General features: G+C 36.3%; 1 protein-coding gene across 1 annotated transcript in view; it reads right to left on the reverse strand.

Moving 5' to 3' along the window:
• The window catches only part of NTRK2 (neurotrophic receptor tyrosine kinase 2), a 389,365-nt gene that overhangs the window by 350,479 nt on the left and 12,996 nt on the right, over positions 1–25,890 (reverse strand). The window contains exons 2-5 of the mRNA XM_053702438.1: positions 18,733–18,807; positions 13,836–13,907; positions 12,521–12,589; positions 1,661–1,818 (exon numbers count right to left, since the gene is read on the reverse strand). Coding sequence (XP_053558413.1) covers positions 1,661–1,818; positions 12,521–12,589; positions 13,836–13,907; positions 18,733–18,807 — 374 coding nt within the window. The remainder of the gene's footprint in view (positions 1–1,660; positions 1,819–12,520; positions 12,590–13,835; positions 13,908–18,732; positions 18,808–25,890) is intronic.

Below are 25,890 nucleotides of genomic sequence, written 5' to 3' on the forward strand. Positions count from 1 at the left end.
AACTTTCATTAAACTTTATTAAAATTATTTCAATTTTTTATGACATAATGTTAAAAAATCCCTTAGTATTTATTTGCCAGAACTGGAAAAGCAACCTGCTTAGTTTTTAAAGGCTGTCCCTATAATAAGGAAAAATAACGACAAATGGGCCGGTTTGTAGAGACTGACAGGCTGAGTTATACTGCTCAATTTGTTCAGCGATTCAATAGTTATATACGTTTACACAACAGCATTTAGAATGCACAAACAAGCCTAAACTGTAGACACCTTATTATGCACCTATAACGTCTGGAAATATGGTATTTCTATCTTCTATAGGAATAATGACATCCTTACATTTAATGCCATTGGCTAGATCTTCATCATTATCTCGGCTGTAAACTATTTAATTTACCTTTGGTAAAATGACATGATTTTAATTGCACAACAAACAGACCGTAAACATTTTACATATAACTAATCACATCTGCACTGGTGCATTTTTAATAGCCTTTAATGCAGAAGGCTATTGAAGTAACCATTACAATGAATTTTGTATGTAATTAAAGTGACCATACCTAATGTCTAACAATGCATAAGAGTGCTGGCCATATTGATGATTATGGACAATACAGTATAATAACCATATAAACTATACATTTTAGCTATAGTTTCACAATCGCCAGTAATGGAGAACATGCTGGGAAAATATAAAAATGCTCCAATTTACAATAACAGGAAACAATAGGTTCACTCAGTCAAGAATTTAAAAAATACAGTATTATAGCTTTCCATGAATATTGCAATGCAAAAAGCAGCCTGTTTTTGGAGCAAAAATGACAAAATAAAGCGACTAAATACACTACCATTTCTACAATGCATACAAAAGAGCACTACTTAAGGATGTTAAGAATATTTGTTTTTGTTGATGTTGTTTTTTTTTATAAATGAATAAAATGGTTAAGCCCTTCCTGACAGTACTTATTTGTTACATCGGAACAAAGTTCTGATGTAAACAAAAAAGTAAAAAATTTAAATCACTTAATCGTAGATGTGATTGCACGATTTAAATAATGGGATCGGGGTCAGGGGGGATTGCCTATTATGCTTGGCACGCCCTATAGCCCATGATCCCAGTTAGGAAGCTAGGCTAGGACATTCTATGCCGTCCTAACGGCGCTAAAGCCCAGCACGGTTAGGACAGCATGGAAGGTCCTAATAATTAGCTGGGCCTAATTGCTACGCAGTAATTCCAATACAGTCCAGCATTGATGTAGGTTAGCAGTGCAAGCTGAGGTTACTGCATACAACCCAAACAGAAATCATACATACCAGAAAACATCAGCACTTCCAATAAAATACTTATGTTTATTTAAGGTCCAAAATTCTTAGACCTTAATCACATCTTTGTGGTTTTGGATCTGAAATAAAGATGAGGATTCTATTGTACGTGTTGCTGTTTCCTATTATGTATGATAAGCAGATCTCCTACTTTTTTATTGGTGGACAGAGACACGCCTCACAAGGTTAGACATTTTTTTTCTCAGCACAGGAACATATGTTTTATTAAGAACAAATAAATGTTTTAAAATATATTAAATGTCTTCTTTTGTGTCCCTTAATATGATGTCATATGGATATTACGTCAAACATTTCTAAATGTATAATCAAAGTGTCTTACCACAGCTGGGTATCTGCAAGTTGAAAAGAGCAATCTTCATATGATTGTTATTGATACAGTAAAGATTTTGGTCCTCCTTGTTTATGGAATTACTTTCCTGAAATATCTTAATCCATAATAAATCGCATGAGCACTGGAATGGATTGCCCTCTACAACTCTGCAGAAAAGAAATAATATTTTTTCAGTATTTCATCAAATTCACTGTGCAGAGAAATTAATAATAATAATATTTCTATATGATATATTCTAGATTAACAAAAACAAGCACATTTATGGAAAAAGTATGATCATTCTTTCAAATGATAGTCTAGTACAGAACTTATAGAAAATGTGATTAATGTGTGTGCTAAAAATATAATCCTAAATAAGTATTTCCTAGAAATATTTTATATGCTCTAATAACTACACCAAAAGTGCTCCATTAAGCATTTTGAGATCCACCGCTCTAAATTGTACTTAAAGTTGAAAGCATTGCATATCTCATTGAAACTACTTCTTAAGTGTCCCCACCACCTCAGAGGTGGTGAGATAAAATACCCAAACATTTGCTTGTTTGGGGTGACTGAAATGCCCTGCTCTCACCCAGTTGGTTGCGTGAGGGCAAGGGGCAGCATTGCACAAGAGAGCTCTTGTGCAATGGTAAGTTTTGCCACATGACACAGCATTAGAAGTGGCGATGGCAGGTTGTCATTTTCTCTACTTTGAGAATGTGTTTATGTGCAATATTGATAAATCTAATGTATGCCCTTTTCTGTATTTACAAAGATGATAATTCTACAGTTTCTAATATTAATAATAATTCAATGCCAACAGAGCCTAACCTAGAAAATTATAAAGTAATTATAACACAATTAACTGACCCACTTTTTGTTTTTCCTATTTTCTGCATAATGGTATATACAAGTATGAGTTATTGTTCCTCAAGTACATTGGAAATCAGCTTCTCATAGGGAATGCAAACCCTTTTGGTAGAATAGGATTTAGATCTACTCTAATAGCATTCTGTTTCGGGTTATGTTAAAGGGACAGTAGATGTTTACATCGGGCTTGCAGAACGTGCTACCAGGCGATTGGCTAAATATATATGGCGCCTAAAAAAATAATAAATCAAGACCTTATGAATCAAAAGGGCAGATCCACAAAATTCAGTGGGTAAAGTGAACTGGTTATTTAATATGAAAAGTCGGATTCACAAGTTCAAGTGTCATGTTAGTGTACAAAATGCACATTATATTATGTCTCTTTACATTGACGTACGTTATGCAGCTTGTGTGAACAGTTATAGGTAAAATGTATGCACGTAAATATCTTACTACCTCTCAAAAAAGCATTTGAAAATAATTTCAGTTTCACAGTTCTGAATTTTATGTTTAATTCTGAATATTTATAATACTGTATACATTTCTATTCAAATTGAAAAGGTCAAATGAGAAACTGTAGCCAAAATGGTATCATTTTCTGTCAATGCGCCATATATAACTTCATCTTACCTATTTTTCTATAAGTAATGTCAAAGCAAATTAAGCACAATATATATATATATATATAAATTCAGCTAAAATTAAAAGGATGGAATATGTAAGAACGTAACATGTAAAGTAATTATTAAACCACATACACGACAGACCACGTAAAATTACAAGCCTTGAAGTATAAAGCATAACCAATCAATGTCAATACCATATGTTTTTTGTTTTTATAGCTTGAAGCTAAAATGATCTCATTACTAATGTTTCTTTTAATTTTCTTTCCAGGTTTCATTTGAAGATAAGTTAATTATATAGATGTGCTAAAAAATAGACCCCCTTCAAACTGTTTAATGCTAAGTTTTAACTCATGTTAGAATATCTTTACAAATCCTTACTCAGTCTACTGAGAGACACAGATAAAATAAGAAAATAAATAAAAAAACATTATACTACTCTGACAGGCCGTCAAAATCTTTCTGGCAACTGTAACTGTTAATGGATAGGAAGTGAGCACATTCTGTCTCGATTTAAAAACACTTAATACAAAATATCTGTATATTTAAATTTCATACTTTATGACAGGATGATTAATGACCTTTTGCATTGTTGCTTTGAATTATGCCTTCTTATGACATTGTGCACATAAACATGCTCCTTCAGGGCTGAACTCAATGATATAAGTGGTATTATCACAAACACATTAAACTATAAAATACATTTGGGCATAAAAAGGTTAAGTTAAATCTGTTAAACTGATGTTGAAAAAAGAAAGAAATGCATAAATGTGCAAAACTGATATATTAAAAAATTATCTGTGAGTCTGTTGTGACACAATTTACAGAAACATATTTCATAGAAGGTTAACACATTTAAATGTATGATACTACAAGGCATAGCAGTGCGGAATATAGAAATGATATAAAACAGAAATGTTATATAACTTTCTTAAAAGTTTATATGAAAATAGTAACACAAATATGTCACTGGACAACACAAGTTTTGAATCTATATTATAATCTAGAAAATATAAGAAGCGCTCACAGGGGCTAAAGACAAATTACATTTATTATAAATATATATTAAAACTAAACATAAAATAAAACATTAGAGTGCGCACTCTTAAAATACAATTTTAAACCTTTCAACAATTCATTGATGCTAAAACCTTATCATTAGCCAACTTTTCTTAACTTTGTTATTTGTAAGTGGTGCTGTTAGCAGATATTGAATATAAAAACAAACTATCCCTATATACAATCACTGTTATAACGACAATGGGCAGTCGGCCTCTGCCCATTGTCATCGGAAGGCGGGGAGATTTTGTTCAAACAAGTAAAGATCAGCGGTAGCAGAATCTCGGTAAGCCGTTTCTGTTACCTCGCTAAAAACCCACTGTTGGAAGCTCAAACAGATACTTTTTGGTTACATAAGGAACTGCAATATTAAGGTAAAAAGTGTCTTATTAAAAACAAAGAACTTTGGCTAAAAAAAGTTTTGATACAATCACTGTTATAACGGTTATATTTGAAATATCAAAACAACGCAAATAGAGACATCTGATTGGTCATTGGAATTGAGTCTAATGAACTTAAGGATTTAGATCGATCTCCTAATCTTTGCTACAGACATCATTGCACAAAATTAATTGAGAGACTTGGGATAGTTTGTTTTTATATTCAATATCTGCTAACAGCACCACTTACAAATAACAAAGTTAAGAAAAGTTGGCTAATGATAAGGTTTTAGCATCAATGAATTGTTTAAAGGTTTAAAATTGTATTTTAAGAGTGCGCACTCTAATGTTTTATTTTATGTTTAGTTTTAATATATATTTATAATAAATTTAATTTGTCTTTAGCCCCTGTGAGCGCTTCTTATATTTTCTAGATTATAATATATATTCATTTAACTGCATACAGGTCAGTTTTTATAAGAAGTTTGACAATAGAAGCTAGTTTTGAATCTATTTAATGGGTTTTCTGCCTGCCATAAACCATTAACGTTAGGTTTAACGTGTATTTTATGTGCATCCCTGTAGGTGGTGCTGGGGTTGCATTAGCATATTATGATACCAACTAAATAAAGATTTCAAGTCTTTTTAGAATATCACTAAGTCCTTTAAATGTGTCAAGAAACAGAAGAGAATTCTGTACATATTATTTTGTTTCTATGTGCTGTTGTGAGACAAAGCCACTGGTAATCTCACACCTGGATGGAATGGCGGTAACCAAGTGATCCAGAACCGACTGTTGTTAGAATATGCCAGTTCAGCATATCCCTCAAGACTATAGGAGACAGAATCATATGTACATATCAAGCTCTCAGATAATCATATCCCTATAATATCAGTTTGTAACAGACAGAGGGCTTTGCAAGCAAGCAGCAAGTACAGCGTGAGTCATGTAGCTTTACCAGGTCCTGCTGACGGTGTTGCTGGCTCTGACCCAAAGTCTGACCCAAAATTTAGGCATTTGAATCTGTGGCTATATGAGCTGAACATATGCTCCTCAATATTATATATGCTGACATTAGAACAAGGACCGAAAAACGCGATTGCGAGATTGCTATGTTCTTTATGTTCAGATCCATTACAAATGGAGCTGTTAAAATTACAGCAAATTCATTTGCGCAAACTCATATTTTCTATGGGTAGCGTATGGCAAACATTTGGTCACCTAAAGAGTTTCTCCAGATAAAAAAGTTGCACTAAACTACACTATGAACCCCTAAACCGCCCCTCACACATCGCAAACTACCTATTTACACTATTAACACCTAAACCACCACAACCCCACCAAAAAGTAAGCTTCTACACTATTAACCCCTAAACTCCACATTGCAAAGTAATTTTCTACACTATTTACCCCTAAACCGCTAGCCCCCCAATGCAAAGTAACCAACTACACTATTACCCCTAAACTGCCAGCCCCCCAATTCAAAGTAACCCACTAACATCTAAACCCCCTAAACTAACACCCTCTAAGTTAACCCAAAATAGACTAACCCTACCTTTAAAAAAAGAAACCTAACTACCCTTAAAAAAAGTTAGTTAGAAAAAGCTTTCAAATAGGAATGCACAGGTACCACTATATAAAAGGGTTACCTAGCATTCAAATTTCAGCATGCGGCTGGTGATCGCATGAAGAGGACCTCTCTGTTGAAGATGAAGACCACCACCGCTGGGATGAAGATAAGAAGATGGACCACCACCAGGATGAAGAAGGACCACCACTGGGATAAAGATGGAGTGCGTCACCCCGGTTTCATCATTGGTGAGTACCATCTTGGGGTTTAGTGTTAGGTTTTTTTTGTTTGTTTTTTGTTTTTTTTATTAGGGATTTTTTTTGTCTGGGCAGCAAATGAGCTAAATGTCCTTTTCATGGCACTTTTTAGAGTAGTTTTTTTTAGGTAATTTTTTTTGGGGGGGTTGGGGGCAGTTAATGTTAGAGGCTGCTAGTTTGTTCTTTTTACCAAAAGAGCTGGTTCACTTTAGAGCAATGCACTACAAAAAGCCATTTAAGCACTATTTGTAGTATTTTTGGGGTGTTAGACTAGGCATAATTATTTTTTTTCTTTTTGGTAATTTGTTTGTTATTTTTGTAATGGCAGTTTTTTATTTTTTGTAATGGTTGTTTTTTTTTTACAGTAATGTTAGGTTTTGTTTTTTATTGTAATGGTAGGGTTTTTTATTTTTGTAATAATAGTTTTTTTTTTAACAGTAATGGTCGGTCATTTTTTTTTTTTAACAGTAATGCTAGGTTTGTAGTTAGTTTTTTTATTAAAAGTAGGGTTAGTCTATTTTTAGGGGAAGTTAGGTTTGGGGGTTTATATGTTAGCGGGTTACTATGCATTGGTGAGCTGGCAGTTTAGTGGTTAATAGGGTAGTGATTTACTTTGCGTTAGAGGCTGGCGGTTTAGGGGTTAATAGTGGGTTACTCTGCGATGTGGGGGTGACATTTTAAGGGTTAATAGTGTATTTGGGACTTTTTGATGGGGTGAAGGTTTAGGGGTTATTAGAGTAGGGGTCTTATGGCGATTCGGGTTAGCGTGCGAGTAGGGTGTTTTTCCACTTTTTTTCTCCATTGTTTTCTATGGTGGAATAGATTATCGCGCACACGATATTGTAAGTTCGGCTTTTTGCACTCGTGGGGTTAGTGCTGGAGTGATAACATTTTACTTTCAACTCATAATACCAGTGCAACCCGACAAGCGCAAAAGGTTTAGCGCTCAACTTGTAATCTACCCCCTAGATGGAAATGTGTTTATAGTAAATCCTACTTCAACAGGTATCACAAACTTTCATATAAACACAAACCAAGAAACATACACAGCAGATGCACCCAGAGAGAACAATTTGCAGAGAAAAGCAGCAAGGTGTCACCTAAAAGTCATTTTTAGACTTTAATATTTACATTTTACCAGTTTAGTAGCAATTAGGGATGGGCGAATGTTTCGCAACATTCGAAAAACGGCACAAATTTTAACACATTCGTTCGTTCGAATCGAATTTCGAATGTTTACATAACATTCTAACATTCGATTTTCGAATGTTCGGTTTCGAATTTTACGATTACATTCGAAAATATTATTTTCGAAAAATTCGAATTTAGATTGTAATAGTATTTCTAATGCTTTTTCTTTAAATGTAATATTCGAATTATGCAATATTCGAATTATGCAATATTCGAATTTGAAAAATTCGAATTTATATTCGAATTCGAAAAATTCGAATTTATATGTTTGTAATAGTATTTCTAATGCTTTCTTTAAATGTAATATTCGAATTATGCAATATTCTATATGGAAACATTCAAAATGATATATTTGTATCTATTATGTATCAATTTACTAGATTCCCACCCTACCATATGAACTATTGAACTTCTGAATAGTATTTGTTAAATAGAATGTTAAATTCGAAATTTCGAATGTGGACATTCGATATAATTATAAACATTCGAATTCGAAAATGACATTCGAAAACTGTAAATAACATTCGATTTTTGATTTTTTAAGAATATTCGTTCTTATCAACATTCAGATTTAGAATTCGAATTTCGGTAATAACATTCGTTCTACATTCGAAATTCGAAAATTTACACATTCGCCCATCCCTAGTAGCAATGCATCCAAATTGACCATTTTTCTTAAACCTCTTTGTTTTCTCAGATTGATTGATCCTTAGTATTTTGCTCAACCACATTGTTGACAACATTTAAGGAAGACCTAAATTGAAATCTAAGTAAAGATATGATTGATACACTTTATGGATCAGACAGTTAAGACTCATTTTCAGAAGGATTCTTGCTGCCTTATCAAATATACTACCCTAGACCTGGACCCAAATGTTCTATGGTTAAACACACAGCTGCATGATGTGTTACATAGGTTGTGGGTAACAAGGTAAAGGAACCATTGTTTTGTTTGAATATAATGGCACACAAGTGCTGTAAACAAGCAGCTTTGGTGGCATATTAGCAGAGGTTGGACAACTTTGTTCTAAAATGTTGAATAATTCAGTGTACATTCAGTACAGAAGAGAAACATATGTCCCAGAAAGTAAAGCACTAAAAAGCTAAGGGACACCTGGCTAAGAGGAAAACTAAGAACCTTGTTACACATGTATTAGAAGATTCTGGGAACTGGTTACTTGTCTGAGTGATACAGAGTAACAGGCAGAGAATGGGGGGGGAAAGCATGCAAGGGAGAAGTGGGTCTGTACTAAACAGCAAGGCAACAGGTTTTTTAACAAGGCTTTTTAGAAAGGCAGAATCATTGGACCAAGTGGTTCTTGCATCCTCTGTATTACTGTATATGACACATTAATGAACATAAGAACTATTGATAACATGGTTTTGTGTACCAGAGGCAAAATCATGTTTGACCTGTCATTGAGCTGCTATTACACTATAGGAGAGATGTAGGATCAAGCACTGCATATTGTGCATTGGATAGACATCTAAATTGCTGTACCACCCACCTAATGCAGAAAGATAAAAGAAAACAGCACAGATATAAGGGTGGCTATGAGGGGTATGTGGAAAAAGAACAAGGGCACAAAGGTATAATCTGCTGCTTGCTTTCTATTGACAACAACACTGCAGTGTTTCAAATAAACTACAGTTATTGCCACTTGTTAATGTCTTTTGAAGTATTGTAAATCTACACTGTGATTGGTTAGCTCAGAGCAAAAGATCATCTAGTTTTTTACTTTAATTGCACCAGGAAATGAGTCCAGGTTTATGGACGTCTTATTTTGCTAAATTTGCAGACTGTGTTAAACAAATAACAGAGGTATATGTGGTTTAAAACCCCCAAAGTGCTGCGATTGCTGAAATAATACCTTTAATGCTAAAATATAATTTTATATGTCAGGCATACTGAAGTATTAGCACTGCCATTGAGCAATCTATGATTAACTAATATATGGACACATTTTTTTTTGTAAACTCAGTTCTGTGTTTCAGCACAAAAGTAATCATCCTACAGAAAAGGAATTGGCATACCTAGCAGTATTTTGTTTTAGCAAATGTAATATCCTTTGTGCAAACTTCATACATATTGCTCAAGAATAACAAAAGGGTTGGCTAGGAAAATACAACACCAGGCTTCAAAGGCACGGAAATATGATGGATATGCCCATTGTATTCCAAAACTTCTTACAATGAAAACTAAAACTTGAATTTATTGATGTTTCTAAAATGGTTTGTATCAATTGAAGGAAGAATGCGAGATACAGTGTAATTATTACATACATTATTCTATATGCTGACATTAAAAATAGTCACAGGTTTCATATGATACTGAAAACTTATGGCAATACTTGACATCACATCTTCCCAATAGCTTTGCACAATGATAAAAATAATATATGATTTCCACAATCACAAGTACATCTCTCCTTCTGTTCCGTAATAGTAAACAAATACATCCTCCAGTGTAGGAGGGACAAGCTTTAAATCCATACAATGTACTAAAAATCAAACTTTATTAACAGAACATAAAAGTACAAAAAGAAAATACTGTAATGTGTTGTAGAGTAACTTATTAGTGCTTGCAAATAAATATGTGTTTAATCCATTAGCAATGTCCCTTCAAAGTAAAATGAGCTTTGCAAACTATCAGTACATTTGAAATATGTTTGTCTTGTATTATTTTTAAAACCAATAATCATGTAACTGGTAACTCCATAAATTAAATGCTCTCCTAATTGAGCTATAAATTGTTCCTGTTCTTAACCTCCATTCGAGATTAAGGGCTCGATCAGCTGAGACCTTTTTGGTTCTTTTTGTGGCCACTTGTTGATTCAAAGAGATCATAGTAGCTGTCTGCATTTATCATTGCACCAGCAGTTCTGGTCCCAATCGGCTGCTATCAGGGGGTGTCAATCAACCCGAACGTATTGTATCGGGTTGATTTTCAACAATGTCTGTCCGCCGCCTCAGAGCAGACGGACAGGTTTGCTCCATAACTTGTGTTTCTGGCGAGCATGATGGCTCACCAGAAACATGGGGCTTCAAGGGATCTGTAGTAAAAGTCACATCAGGACCTCAACATCTACAAATGGTGAGGAGCAATTTTGTTTTTTCTTAATGTTTGAGTCTAAGGGGCTGATTTATCATGGCCCGAAATGGGGACAAATACATCTGTCTTAAGATCGCTGCTCCTTAACTCGTCCACCGCCTCTGAGGCGGCGGACAGCAATCCGCCTGATCACATTAGATTGGGTTGATTGACAGCCCCTGCTAGTGGCTGATTGGCCGCAAATCTGCAGGGGGCGGCATAGAAACATAGAATTTGACGGTAGATAAGAACCAAAAAGGCCCATCAAGTCTACCCATATTACATGTTACTTTTTTCTTAAGATAGCCTAATGCATGACCCAGGCATTTTTGAATTCCTTTACAGTCTTTGTGTTTTACCACCTCAAATGGAAGTTTATTCCATGAATCCACCACCCTTTCTGTAAAAACATGCTTCCTCACATTTCTCCTGAATCTGCTACCCTCTAACTTTAGATTTTGACCCCTTGTTTTGGCATTTAGTTTTTGTGGAAAATGCTTTCAGGTTTCTATCATGTCACCTCTTTCCCTTCTATCCTCTAAACTATACATAATTAGATCATGGAGTCTTTCTTTGTATGTTTTATATTTTAGACCATGTACCATTTTAGTAGCCCTCTTTTGGACAGCTTCTAATTTATTTATATCTTTCTGAAGATATGGTCTCCAGAACTGTACACAGTATTCCAGATTTGGTCTAACTAATGATCTGTAAAGTGGCATAAGAACCTTGCTATTTCTGCTACCAATACCTCTCCCAATGCAACCAAGTATTTGACTGGTCTTACTGGCTGCACTACTGCATTGTGTACCAATTTTTAAATAATTTGAAATAATAATTCCAAAGTCCCTTTCTTCTTTAGTTACAGTCAGTAATGTACTATTGATACTATAATTGGCCTTAGGGTTATTGAATCCTAATTGTGCAAAGATAAATTCCGACAGCATATGCTGTCTGCATTTATCGATGTCTGGCAGACATAATCACTACAATAGATCATGCCAGACACATGATAAATCGTCCCCTAAGTCACACTTGAACTGTTGTGATTGTCACTAACAGTACTGGCATCTTCATAAATGGGCTTTCAAATGGGATTGCACAATAGTAAGTTCAAAAGGAACCTATTGAATTTAGTTTCCATCCTCCCCACTGCTTAACCATCTGAAAGTTACTTGTTCGTTGCCATGATGGGCATACTGGTCGCAATTGCTCAATTTCTATATTGTAACTTTTAATATTTGCCAAGTACCTTCATGCACCCTGAGCTCAAACATGGTCACAACAGTGCATTTTATAGTGCGTGTGTCCCCATTATTGAGTTCATGTTCACAAAGGCGCAATCCTGTTTAGGAGTTTAAAAATGTAGGTGGCGGTACAAGCACTTTAAAACACACTTGAGTGACTGTCTTTGGAAAGCGTGCATGAAGGCAGAGCCTGTTTACAAAAGTTTATTCATATATCTATTCTTACAGAAAAAGAAGAATAAAATAACACAGAAATTGTTGAAACTGGAAAAGTTGTATCAGCCTTAGCGAATTGTGCATTCTTTACTATTCAAACTAAAATTGCTATTCAATAATGGCTTTACAAACATACTCTTTGTTATGAAGCCAAATTATTACATGGTGTGTTTCAACAGAAATTACATGTATTTTTGCCCTGAATGTTTAACATGTAATCCTGAACTAAGTTAATATTTTGAAGTCATAATGAAGCACAATATAAAAGGTGAGATCTTTCTCCGAAATATCCCTACATACAGAACATAAAATGTTACCAGAATCATTTTATTAAGTAAAAGAGCGAATAATGATCACAACTTACAGTTTAGTCAGGGAAAGGTGACGAAAAGGCCTCCTGACAAGGGTTTTCAGCTTATTTCTGGAAAGGTTTCTACAAAGAAATAAATAATAGAACTGTGGTTACTGGACTTACAACAGTTTGGCAGGAATAAGCTGAGTTGTAAACTCACAATTTCTTGGATTGTGCGCATAGTATATAAATGATCTCAACATGCTGAGAGCTGAGTATTTTAATAAAAAAATGTAAAATATATATTTTTGTCTCACCTGCCATACAAAACTCTTCATAGCAAGCTTTACAAATCCTTGAAAATTACATTTATATTCCTTGCTTTGTATGCACAATAAGACTCCTTACAGTTCTGTTTGTACTACAAAATAATTCACTAGTATTTTCCTCTTCGTCTTCTCTCACGGTCAATAATTAGTCCTGGACACTTTAGTTTTGCAAAATTCCCCCAGCTCAAGAACTCAGAATAGTCTCCATCTTCCCAAATTTCATAAAGTCACTTAATAGTCATCTCCTGACATTTATTTATTAATATTTAGTGTGATTTAGCAAAATAACCACACATTTTGTTAATTTACTTATGTTGCTGTCTGCTGGAGAAGATTATACACCTGCAACACTACATTTTTTAATTCTACAGTTTTAAACATTCTGATTAATTAATCCCCCTGGCTAAACGCTATGAATACTGCACCTATGGAAAACATGGTGGTCCCTTAAAAGCATGTGTATACATATATATATATATATATATATATATATATATATATATATATATATATATATACATATATATATATATATTTATATATATATATATATATATATATATATAAACACACTACTTATAGAGTTTTTTTAGTAGTATGATGAAATTAGCTCATTAACTTATTTTATATGTTATGTTTCCATATTGTGTTACTCTTTTAAAATAATACTTAGCAGTAAGTGCTGCCTTTTACAAAATAAGCAAAGCCTTTTTATGAGGTATTAGGTATCCCAACAATTCTAATTTTGAATTCCATGTCCTTTTAAGAAATATATGTGAATAGGGAGCAAATATTGTGCAGCTTTATTTTTTATTACAACTGTAGTTCCCATGTAATTTAGAGAATAATGACATAGGTTAATTGTTTTGTTATACGGTAAAAAGGGTTGACATGTTTTTGGATATATGTGATGAAGTCTAAGGATCAGAATTTCACCTTTTTTTTGCCTGTGGGAAAATCATGTCATAAACATGGGCAATGACAATGTTAAAAGCAGGCTGTGGAGTAAATATTAAGACATATTCTTAGAAAAATAAGTAAGAAATATTATTACTCACATATATGTAAGTTTGCGGTTTTTCCGGAATGCCTGGAGTGATACAGTATTTAGCCCAGAGTCAATCACAGTCCTAGAAAGGAAACATTTAACGTTAAATAGATACATACAATTTGTCTAAAGATAAAAACCACATTGTCTACAGACTGGAAAACTTCAAAATAAATTAGATCCTTCTCCTGGAAGATATCATTTGCTTTACACTATTAAATGTTATCACATCTGGAAGTTACTATGCATCTTCACCACACTCGTAAATAAGTCATTTTGTTTTACAAACAGTTGTAAATAATTTTAAACTTAAAACAATTACACATATAACAATATAGAGAAACATAAAGGTTCAAAATCCTATTAGTAAAGATTTGCTTGTTATATTAAGTTGGTGTAAAAGATGTTATTAACAAATATATAATAGATTTACTTCTAAAATTGTAAAGACCAGAATCCCTTCATGGTGATATTTTGCAACATATATTATTCTAATAATGTTATTTATTTTATTTTTTTAAATAAGTTAAATATAAAGGGATAACATCCAACTCTCACAATTTAGCAAATTTGTTTGTAATGACATTTTTGATTATATTTTTTTGTTTAATTATAACGAGAGAAGATGTAGAGGAAAGGATACAGCAAATATGGGGAATCAGAAAACAAATGGATTTGGAAGAATACAGGAAAAAAATAGTTAATGGTAGAGAGAGAATGAAAGATTTGTGACAAGTATGAAAAACTAAAAGATGCCATCACAAAGTGAGAAAAAGTGAGAAGTAGAAAGAAGAATGTGTACAAATTTTAAAGGTAGGCTAGTTTAATTTATAGATCCAAAACCTTATCTATATTATAATGATCCTGTTTGTAAGCGCCCATAACAGCTGAGAGCTGGAGGCATCTGCCGCATATGGAGCCGGTGCACGACTGGTGCTCCGCCTCCATATGAGGCCAGGTGCCTATTCGTTACAGATGGTGATACTGTGTGTGTGTCACCGTCTGTAATGATCTTCTGCTGGTGCTGGCGGGAGGTGTGGGAGGGTGGCGGGTGGGCGGCTCAGCAGGGATGGGGAGGCAGTGGGAGTGCCCTAATAAAAAAAAGGACAGAAGAGAGAGAGCAAAAGAGAGGGAATAGAGAGAGCAAAAGAGAGAGAAGAGAGAGAGCAAAATAGAGGGGAGAGAGAGCCCGAGAGCAAAAGAGAGGAGGGAGAGGGAGAGCAAAAGAGAGAGGAGGGAGAGAAAAAGAGAGGGGGTAGAGGGAGAGCAAAAGAGAGGGGGGAAGAGAAAAATGGGGGGAGATAGAGAGAGCAAAAGAGAGGGGAGAGAGCAAAAGAGAGGGGAGAGAGAGCAAAAGAGGAAGGGAGAGAGAGAGAGCAAAAGAGAGGGAGAGAGAGCAAAATAGAGGGGGGAGAGAGAGCAAAAGAGAGGGGGAGAGAGCAAAAGAGAGGGTAAGAGAGAGCAAAAGAGAAGGGGAGAGAGAGAGCAAAAGAGAGGAGGAGAGAGCAAACAAGAGGGGGGACAGAGAGCAAAAGAGAGGGAGGAGAGAGAGCAAAAGAGAGGGGGAGAGAGAGCAAAAGAGAGGGGGGAGAGCAAAAGAGAGGGGGAGAAAGAGCAAAAGAGAGGGGGGAGAGAGAGAGTAAAAGAGAGCAAAAGAGGAGAGAGAGTGCAAAAGAGAGGGGGAGATAAAGAGCAAAAGAGAAGGGGAGAGAGAGAGCAAAAGAGAGGGGGAGCGAGAGCAAACAAGAGGGAGACAGAGAGCAAAAGAGAGGGGGAGAGAGAGCAAAAGAGAGGGGAGAGAGAGAGCAAAAGAGAGGGGGAGGAGAGAGCAAAAGAGAGGGGGGAGAGAGAGTAAAAGAAAGGGGGGAGACAGAGCAAAAGAGAAGGGTAGAGAGAGCAAAAGAGAAGGGGGAGAGAGCAAAAGAGAGAGAAGATAGAGAGCAAAATAGAGGGGAGAGAGAGCGAGAGCAAAAGAGAGGGGGGAGAGGAAGAGCAAAAGAGAAGGGGGGGAGCAAAAGAGAGGGGGGAGGGAGAGCAAAAGAGAGGGGAGGGAGAGAAAAAGAGAGGGGGGGATGGAGAGCAAAATAGAGGGGGGAGAGAGAAAAAGAGGGGGGGAGAGAAAGCAAAAGAGAGGGGAGAGAGAGCAAAAGAGGGGAGCGAGAGAGCAAAAGAGAGGGGAGAGAGAGCAAAAGAGGAAGGGCGAGAGAGCAAAAGAGAGGGGGAGAGAGAGCAAAAGAGAGGTGGGAGAGAGAGCAAAAGAGAGGGTAAGAGAGAGCAAAAGAGAAGGAGAGAGAGCGCAAAAGATAGGGGAGAGAGAGAGCAAAAGAGAAAGGGAGAGAGATTGAGCAAAAGAGAGGGGGAGAGAGCAAACAAGAGGGGGGACAGAGAGCAAAAGAGAGGGGGGAGAGAGAGCAAAAGAAAGGGGGAGAGAGAGCAAAAGAGAGGGGGAGAGAGAGGGTAAGAGAGAGCAAAAGAGAAGGAGAGAGAGCGCAAAAGAGAGGGGGAGAGAGCAAAAGAGAAGGGAAGAGAGAGCAAAAGAGAGGGGAGAGATAGAGCAAACAAGAGGGAGGACAGAGAGTAAAAGAGAGGGAGAGAGAGCAAAAGAGAGGGGGGAGAGAGCAAAAGAGAGGGGAGGGAGAGCAAAAGAGAGGGGAGAGAACAAAAGAGAGGGGGGAGAGAGAGCAAAAGAAAGGGGGGAGAGAGAGCAAAAGAGAAGGGTAGAGAGAGCAAAAGAGAAGGGGGAGAGAGCAAAATAGAGGGGGAGAGAGAGAGCAAAAGAGAAGGGAAGAGAGAGCAAAAGATAGGGGAGAGATAGAGCAAACAAGAGGGAGGACAGAGAGTAAAAGAGAGGGAGAGAGAGCAAAAGAGAGGGGGAGAGAGCAAAAGAGAGGTGAGAGAGAGAGCAAAAGAGAGGGGAGAGAACAAAAGAGAGGGGGAGAGAGAGCAAAAGAAAGGGGGGAGAGAGAGCAAAAGAGAAGGGTAGAGAGAGCAAAAGAGAAGGGGGAGAGAGCAAAAGAGAGGGGGAGGAGAGAGCAAAAAAGGGCAGCGAGAGAGCATAAGAGAGGGAAGAGCGAGCAAAAGAGAGGGGGGAGAGAGAGCAAAAGAGAGGGGAGAGGGAGAGCAAAAGAGAGGGGGAGAGAGAGCAAATGAGAGGGGAGAGAGAGCAAATGAGAGGGGGAGAACACAAAAGAGAGGGGGGAGAGATAGCAAAAGAGAGGGGAGAGGGAGAGCAAAATAGAGGGGGGGAGAGAGCAAAAGAGAGGGGGAGAGAGCAAAAGAGAGGGGGAGAGAGCAAAAGAGAGGTGGGCGAGAGAGCAAAAGAGAGGGGGGAAAGAGAGCAAAAGAGAGGGGGAGAGAAAGCAAAAGAGAGGGGGGAGAGAGAACAAAAGAGAAAAAGCATAAGCTGCATCCAGGTGGATTCCAAAAATGGCAGGGTGGTTCCATCACCACAATAGACTTCCCTCTGGGCAGGCTTTCCCACTAGTCATAATATACTGTTAAATACAATAGAATTGCAAATAAAAAACACAAATACATTTAGTCTGAATTTTAAGTGATTAGTAGATTTTTTTCTGTTAAGTTTCAAGGTTAATTCTATTTTCCTTCCATTGCATCATGTGACAGCCAATCACAAAATGCATGTACATATGTACTGTGCATTCTTGCATATGCTCAGAAAGAAGGAGCTGCTGGCTCAGAAAGTGCACATATAAAAGGATTGTGCACAATGCACATTCTGAAAAAGGAAGTCAATTGGAGAGTTGTTTAAAATGTTATGCTCTCTGAATCATGAAAGAAACATTTTGAGTTGCATGTTGCATGTTCTTTTAAAGGGATATAAAAAGGCAGCAACATTTTTTTCTAATAAATTATATTATTGAATGTCTTGCATTTTAAATATATGCTCAAGATCTGCATAATGTTAAACACATGGGCCCCTATTTATCAAAGGTGTTGCGGCCCTGATCCGACAGTGCGGATCAGGTCCGCAACACCTCGCTAAATGCGGAGAGCAATAGGCCACCAGCAGGGGGGTGTCAATCAACCCGATCGTACTCGATTTCCGGCGATTCCTATCCGCCTGCTCAGAGCAGCCAGACAGGGTTATGGAGCAGCGGTCTTTAGACCACTGCTTCATAACTGCTGTTTCTGGTGAGTGTGAAGACTTCACAGAAACAGGGGCCCACAAGCTCCATTCGGAGCTTGATAAATAGGCCCCGGTGTGTAAATGGACAGTGTACCATAGAATTGTTATTGTTTTAAAAGATAGATAATCCCTTTATTACCCATTCCCCAGTTTTGCATAACCAGCACAGTTATATTAATATACTTTTTACCTCTGTGATTAACTTGTATCTAATCATCTTCTGACAGCCTCCTGATCACATGACTGTCACTATTTATTATCTATTGACTTGCATTTAGTACTGTGTCGTGCTAAATCTTAAATAACTCCTCATGCGTGAACACAATGTTATCTATATGGCTCACATGAACTAGCAGTCTCCTGTTGTAAAAAGCTAATAAAAAAAGCATGTGATAAGAGGCTGTCTGTAGTGGCTTAGAAACAGGCAGAAATTTAGAGGTTTAAATGTTATAAATTATATTAATATGTCAATGTTGGTTGTGCAAAGCTGGGGAATGGGTAGTAAAGGCATTATCTATCTTTTTAAACAATAACAATTTTAGTGTAGACTGTCCCTTTAAGAGAAACAGAGAAATTGAAGGAAAACATATAAACATATAAACATATAATATCAGGGCAAATATATTAAAAATGAAAGCTAACCTATAGACTTTATAAGAACTACTCATTCATTTTTAGGTGAACCTAGAAAATATTTTATTTTCCCAATAAAGAATAGCCAATACTTCATGTACTGGGATACAGAAATACAGATACTTACAGATTTCTCAATCCAGTGTACATCCGAAGATCCTCATCATTGATACTGGTCAACCTGGGCTGGTTCTCGATGTAGCTATAACAAAATAAACAATATGACAAATATAATATAGATTTAGCCAATGTATTTTTCTTAAACAAAGTTTCATTTCTTTGTACTGGACAGAATAGGCCCAAAATAAAAGGCAAATTTCTTCTAAACAAGACAGACAGCCAACCACAGATGTGCCTTGTGAGTGAGGTGTAGCAGAGTCCTGATCCGCAGTATGATTCCATTAATAGCTTTAGGATGTCATAATCCCATGGTGTGTTTGCTCAAACACAGAAGCAATATAAGTATTTTATTTTTTTAATTATTAAATCATTTGTATCCAGCCTCTTAAACTGAAAATGTACATTAATTATCCAGTGAAGTGTCATGTACATGTTCCTTTCCTTCTATAATATACTTTTTCAGCCTATTATATATTTCAAATAAGAGAATGTGACACATGTATATTACACTTAAAGGGACATGAAACCCAAAATGTTTCTTTCATGATTCGGATAGAGAATACAATTTCAAACAACTTTCCAATTTACTTCTATAATTTAATTTGCTTCCTTCTCTTGTTATCCTTTGCTGAAAGGTTTATCTAGGCAAGCTCAGAAGCAACAGAGAACCTAGGTTCTAGCTGTTGATTGGTGGCTGAATATATGTATATATATATATCGATTGTGATTGGCTCACCAATGTGTTCAGTTAGAAACCATTAGTACATTGCTGCTCCTTCAGCAAATGATACCAATAGAATGGAACAAATTACATAATAGAAGTAAATTAGAAAGTTGTTTAAAATTGTATTCTCTATCTGAATCATGAAAGAAAAAAATTGGGTTTCATGTCCCTTTAAGCCACACTGTTCTCCTTTCCCTATCATCCATTTGAAAGGACAACATTTCATCACAAATGTCTGGTATAAAGTAATCGCTATTTAAATTGAAACAGTTGGCTGCTTGGTACAAACACTCATTTTAAGTAACAGCAAACCAGCATTAGTAGGAAGTATACAATTATTAGTTCAATTCTTAATACTTCAGTATTCATTTTTATTTTTCTAAGGGACAGTAAACTCAAAATGAATCTTCCATGATTCAGATAGAGCATGCATTTTTACACAACTTTCCAATTTACCTCCATCTTCAAATTTACTTTTTTTATATTGTTTGTTGAAGACTAAACCTAGGCAAGCTGAATGGAGTTTAGGAGCGTGCACGTGTCAGTAGAAGTCTCTGGCAGCAGTGTTTGTAACTATGTATAACACTGCTTAAAATAATGAAATCACTGCTGCCAGATGGCTTAGGACACGTGCACACTCCTGATCTCACATAGGATCACTCATTAACAAAGGATACTAAGAGAACTAAGCAAAATTGATAATAGAAGTACATTAGAAAGTTGTTTAAAATCTCATGCTCTATCCAATACATTTAAGTTTAATTTTGACGTTACTGTCCCTTTAATTTCTTCCAAAGGGCTATGTACTGAATAAGTAAACATTTGCAACACTGTCCTCAATAGCAAGCTACAATATACTTTATGTGAATTTGAGATATTTTAAAGGGACATTAATCAGTAAGTGCTATATATAATGATACATTCAAAGCAAATAACTAATACATTTTAATTAGTTGTCATTTTTTTTTTTTAGAAATAAGCAGAAAGTTGTAGTTTCTATAAAGACCTTTAGTTTCTAAAAAGCAATGGGTGCCACCATGTTGAAACCTAGGTTTTTCTAAACTAATCTGATCAGGTGAGGACAATTAGGATACATAAAATGTAAACAATGGCTGTGTATAGTGTTAAAGAAACTATTAAACACAGGGATTAACGTCTTTATATCCCACACAAGCCATTGTTTGCACACTTTATCTGTCCCTTATTGTCTATAACAGATGACATTAGATAAAAGAGACCTAGGTTTCAACATGAATGCTCCTATTAATTATAGAAATTCAGGGGATTTGGAAAGCAAACAATTTTAACAATTAAATTATATTACAAAATTGTATAAATACATATATTTAAATATTTTATAATACAATCTCAGAGTGTTTAATGTCTCTTAAAGGGACAGTAAACCTTAAAAATAATGTTAAATAATTCTGCACATAGTGCAGAATTATATAACATTATATTAGCCAAACATTATAAAACATAATTTCCCCTATTAATTTTTTTAAAAAAACGCTGTTCTACAGACCCGCTCTCTGTACTATGCTGAGCGGGTCTGTTATATTTACTCAGCGCATCGGGAGTCACAGGAGCGAGCTGCACTTAGTCTTATGGCGCGGTCGGGCCGGGCTGTGACTATACAGCTGGCCCGATGCGCTGAGTAAATATAACAGACCCAATCAGCAGAGTATAGAGAGCGGGTCTGTAGAACAGCGTTTTTTTAAAAAAATTAATAGGGGAAATTATGTTTTATAATGTTTGGCTAATATAATGTTATATAATTCTGCACTATGTGCAGAATTATATAACATTATTTGTAAAGTTTACTGACACTTTAAAGCATGAAGAGAGATATATGTTTGTATTTATGTGCCACAGTGTGTTAGTTATCTACACAATATGTTAATTTGTTTCTACCGTAGCCAAAAAATGGTTTTCTCATGTGTCACCCTGCATTTAGATAAGCTTGTATTCTATAACAAATATATTACACTAAAACTGTCTAGCCTCTTTTTAAATAGTCTAATTTGTTTTGTGGTGAAATTATTCATTTAAAAGGAGAGTAAATTCAAAAATAAACTTTAATGGTTCAGAAAGAGAATGCAAATTTAAACAAATTTCCAATTTACTTGCATCATCGAATTTGCTTTGTTCTCTTGGTAACTTTTGTTGAATATATATATATATATATATATATATATATATATATATATATATATACCTGTGGGTTATATGTGGGTTTCATGTCCCTTTAATATACCATGTAATTGCAGCTTGATATAAGTCTGAAGTAAGCTATAGAAACCTGTTTAAGATTCACAGTATGCTGTGACCAAGTATATTAAAGGGACAGTATACTGTAAAATAGTTTTTCCCTTAATGTGTTTACAATTGCTTTTTTTACTAACTGCAGAGTAAAAAATGTATGAAAATTAGCTTTTTAAGGTTTATTTCTGTATATTAAAGCTCTGATTTTGTGTTTTGAAGCCACAGCCTAATAAAATAGGTTGAGCTTGTAGGTATAATCAGATCTCATTACTGTATCACATTGTGCACATATACCTGCTTCTTTGTCTTATATCTGTTCTTAAAACAATCACCAATACTTTGAGAGAACAATGGAAAATCAACATTGTATTACCTTCTCTCTGCTTTATCACACTGGGAGTGTAATTTCTTCTGCTGGCTGTGTTTACAAAGCTTATCTATAGCTGGTACGCGCGGCCACAAACTTTCAGAATAGGTGGGGATACCACATGCTAAATTAACAATTTCAAATGCCAATATAAGGGTAAAGGAGCTACTTGTAAACAATTTAATACACTCCAGCAGGTAAAGTGGATCATTGGGAACAAATTAAAGGGGAGAACATTTTTGAGTAAACTGTCCCTTTAACCCCTTAACGACCGAGGACGTGCAGGGTACGTCCTCAAAAAAAAGGCAGTTAATGCCTGAGAACGTACCCTGCACGTCCTCGGTTTGGAAAGCAGCTGGAAGCGATCCTGCTCGCTTCCAGCTGCTTTCCGGTTATTGCAGTGATGCCTCGATATGGAGGCATCCTGCAATAACTTTTTTAAGCCATCCGGTGCAGAGAGAGCCACTCTGTGGCCCTCTCTGCACCGGAGATCGGTGGTTCCCTGCGTTGGTGGGTGGGAGCCGGACCGGGAGGCGGGTGGCGGCCATCGATGGCCCTGGTTATGTGCAGGGGGGGCGGGATCGTGGGCGGGGATGAGCGGGGGCGCGCACGGGAGGGCGGGGGCGGGCGCGTGCACGGGGAGGGAGCGGGTGGGAACCGCTACACTACAGAAAATGTGTTAGCAAAAATGTTTAAATGCCCAAATATTTGTTTAAAAAAAAAAAGATCAGCAAGGTGGTGGGGGTTTGTCTGTGTGGGGGGGGAAGCTACACTACAGAAAAAAGACAAATAAATATAAAAAAGCCCTTTTTTTTTGCAAACTGGGTACTGGCAGACAGCTGCCAGTACCCAAGATGGCCCCCAATGAGGCAGAGGGGATGGTCAGAGAGCGGTTTTGGGGGGGATCAGGGAGGTTGGGGGCTAAGGGGGGGATCCTACACCCTAGCATATGTAAATATGCTAAAAAAAAATTATTTATTTTTTAAAAAACCCTTTTATTTTAGTACTGGCAGACTTTCTGCCAGTACTTAAGATGGCGGGGACAATTGTGGGGTGGGGGAGGGAAGGGAGCTGTTTGGGAGGGATCAGGGGGGTGGGATGTGTCAGGTGGGAGGCTGATCTCTACACTAAAGCTAAAATTAATCCTGCAAGCTCCCTACAAACTCCCTAATTAACCCCTTCACTGCTAGCCAGAATACACGTGTGAGGCGCAGCAGGATTTAGCGGCCTTCTAATTACCAGAAAGCAACGCCAAAGTCATATATGTCTGCTATTTCTGAACAAAGGGGATCCCAGACAAGTATTTACAACCATTTGTGCCATAATTGCACAAGCTGTTTGTAAATTATTTCAGTGAGAAACCTAAAATTGTGAAAAATTTAACTTTTTTTTTCAATTTGATCGCATTTGGCGGTGAAATGGTGGCATGAAATATACCAAAATGTGCCTAGATCAATACTTGGGGTTGTCTACTATACTACACTAAAGCTAAAATTAACCCTACAAGCTCCCTAAAAGCTCCCTAATTAACCCCTTAACTGCTGGGCATAATACACTTGTGGTGCGCAGTGGCATTTAGCGGCCTTCTAATTACCAAAAAGCAACGCCAAAGCCATATATGTCTGCTATTTCTGAACAAAGGGGATCCCAGAGAAGAATTTACAACCATTTATGCCATAATTGCACAAGTTGTTTGTAAATAATTTCAGTGAGAAACCAAAAGTTTGTGAAAAAATTTGTGAAAAAGTGAACGATTTTTTGTATTTGATCGCATTTGGCGGTGAAATGGTGGTATGAAATATACCAAAATTGTCCTAGATCAATACTTTGGGATGTCTACTAAAAAAAAATATATACATGTCAAGGGATATTCAGGGATTCCTGAAAGATATTAGTGTTCTAATGTAACTAGCGCTAATTTTGGAAAAAAGTGGTTTGGAAATAGCAAAGTGCTACTTGTATTTATGGCCCTATAACTTGCACAAAAAGCAAAGAACATGTAAACATTGGGTATTTCTAAACTCAGGACAAAATTTTGAAACTATTTAGCATGGGTGTTTTTTGGTGGTTGTAGATATGTAACAGATTTTGGGGGTCAAAGTTAGAAAAAGTGTGTTTTTTTCAATTTTTCCTCATATTTTATATATTTTTTTATAGTAAATTATAAGATATGATGAAAATAATGGTATCTTTAGAAAGTCCATTTAGTGGCGAGAAAAACGGTATATAATATGTGTGGGTACAGTAAATGAGTAAGAGGAAAATTACAGCTAAACACAAACACCGCAAAAATGTAAAAATAGCCTTGGTCCCAAACGGACAGAAATTGGAAAAGTGCTGTGGTCATTAAGGGGTTAAGGAACCACAACCTTACCAAGTAAAGCCACTCCTCTGAGCAGTAAATATTGGCACAAAACCAGCATGTGCAATTTGCTCTAGTATGTTCTTTTTATTCATTATAAGCAAGTGAATATCTAGGTTTAACATTAAAGGCTTATTTGAACCTAAAAGGGCATAAAAATGTGTAAAATGCTATAATGTGTTAGGGTTTTTTTATTTTTGGACTGTTGCATGTATATAGCTATGAATGTGTTTATATATATATCATCCCACAGCCGATAGTTAAGAAGCAGCGATCATCAGTCACCTACTTACTAACCTGCCAACAATAAAGTGGCGTTCCCCAATCCCCATGGACTTCTCCGACCTGAGTGATTGACAGGGCCTGCTCACATGCAATTGGGGGCTGTGGCTTTAACAATGATAAATGCTGGTCAGGGCATTGCTGCCAGCTAGCCACAAAACCAGTCGGACAGGAGCAGAGTTGTCCGTTCATGTTTGGCTGCGGATTGTTAAATGGACACCAAAGTAAATTTGGTATTAAAAGTTAATTTAAAAATGCATGTTGTGTAATTGTGACTTTCATTTCCCTTTAAAGTATAGCTGTAAAATAGTAATAGTCCAAAGAGTTAAGAAACTGAAGTAGCATTTTTGGAATTCTATCTCCCATGGTTTGTTAATCACTGGAAGGTGGTGTGTTGTAACCTTCTGTCCCTTATTACAGACTATTGTTTAACTGTTTTTTTCTGCAGAAAACTTCTCTTGTATGTGTGGCAGAGCTTTTGTACCTGAAAGCTCTATAATTAATGTCAACAATGTGCTTCTGATTATGAGCTTTACAAAGAAATCATCAACCAGAGAGAAACACATCCTGTCTTGCCCAAATAACACAATGGCCAATTAGCAGCCTGCTAGTGTCCCCAATGCCAGATCTAAAACAAAGCGTGCATTACATTTTCAAAAAGTTGCAGATTAGGGTCACCTGGGTTTAAGAAATATCTCTTCTTAGCTATCTACTGCTCATACTGTCCTCACGATCTGTGTGTTCTTTATATGTGCAAGAGCCTCATAAGGCAACAGCTGACAGCTGACCCCTTATTAACATAAGGCTGACTCTGTGAAATGCTGGCTTATAATTTAAAGGGACAGTTTACTCAAAAATGTTCTCCCCTTTAATTTGTTCCCAATGATCCACTTTACCTGCTAGAGTGTATTAAATTGTTTACAAGTATTTCCATTAACCTTATATTGGCATTTAAATGATTTTATTTAGCCTGTGGTATCCCCACCTATCCTGAAAGTTTTTGGCCATGAGGCCAAACTGTATTAACACAGCCAGCAGAATAAATTACACTCCCAGTGGGTTATAGAAGAGATACGGTAATGAAATGTTAATGTTCCATTGTTCTCTACAAATATTGGTGATTGGTTTATAGACAGATATAAGATAAAGAAGAATGTATATGTAC

The sequence above is a fragment of the Bombina bombina genome, chromosome 2 (assembly GCF_027579735.1).
Source record: "Bombina bombina isolate aBomBom1 chromosome 2, aBomBom1.pri, whole genome shotgun sequence".
Classification (NCBI taxonomy): domain Eukaryota; kingdom Metazoa; phylum Chordata; class Amphibia; order Anura; family Bombinatoridae; genus Bombina; species Bombina bombina.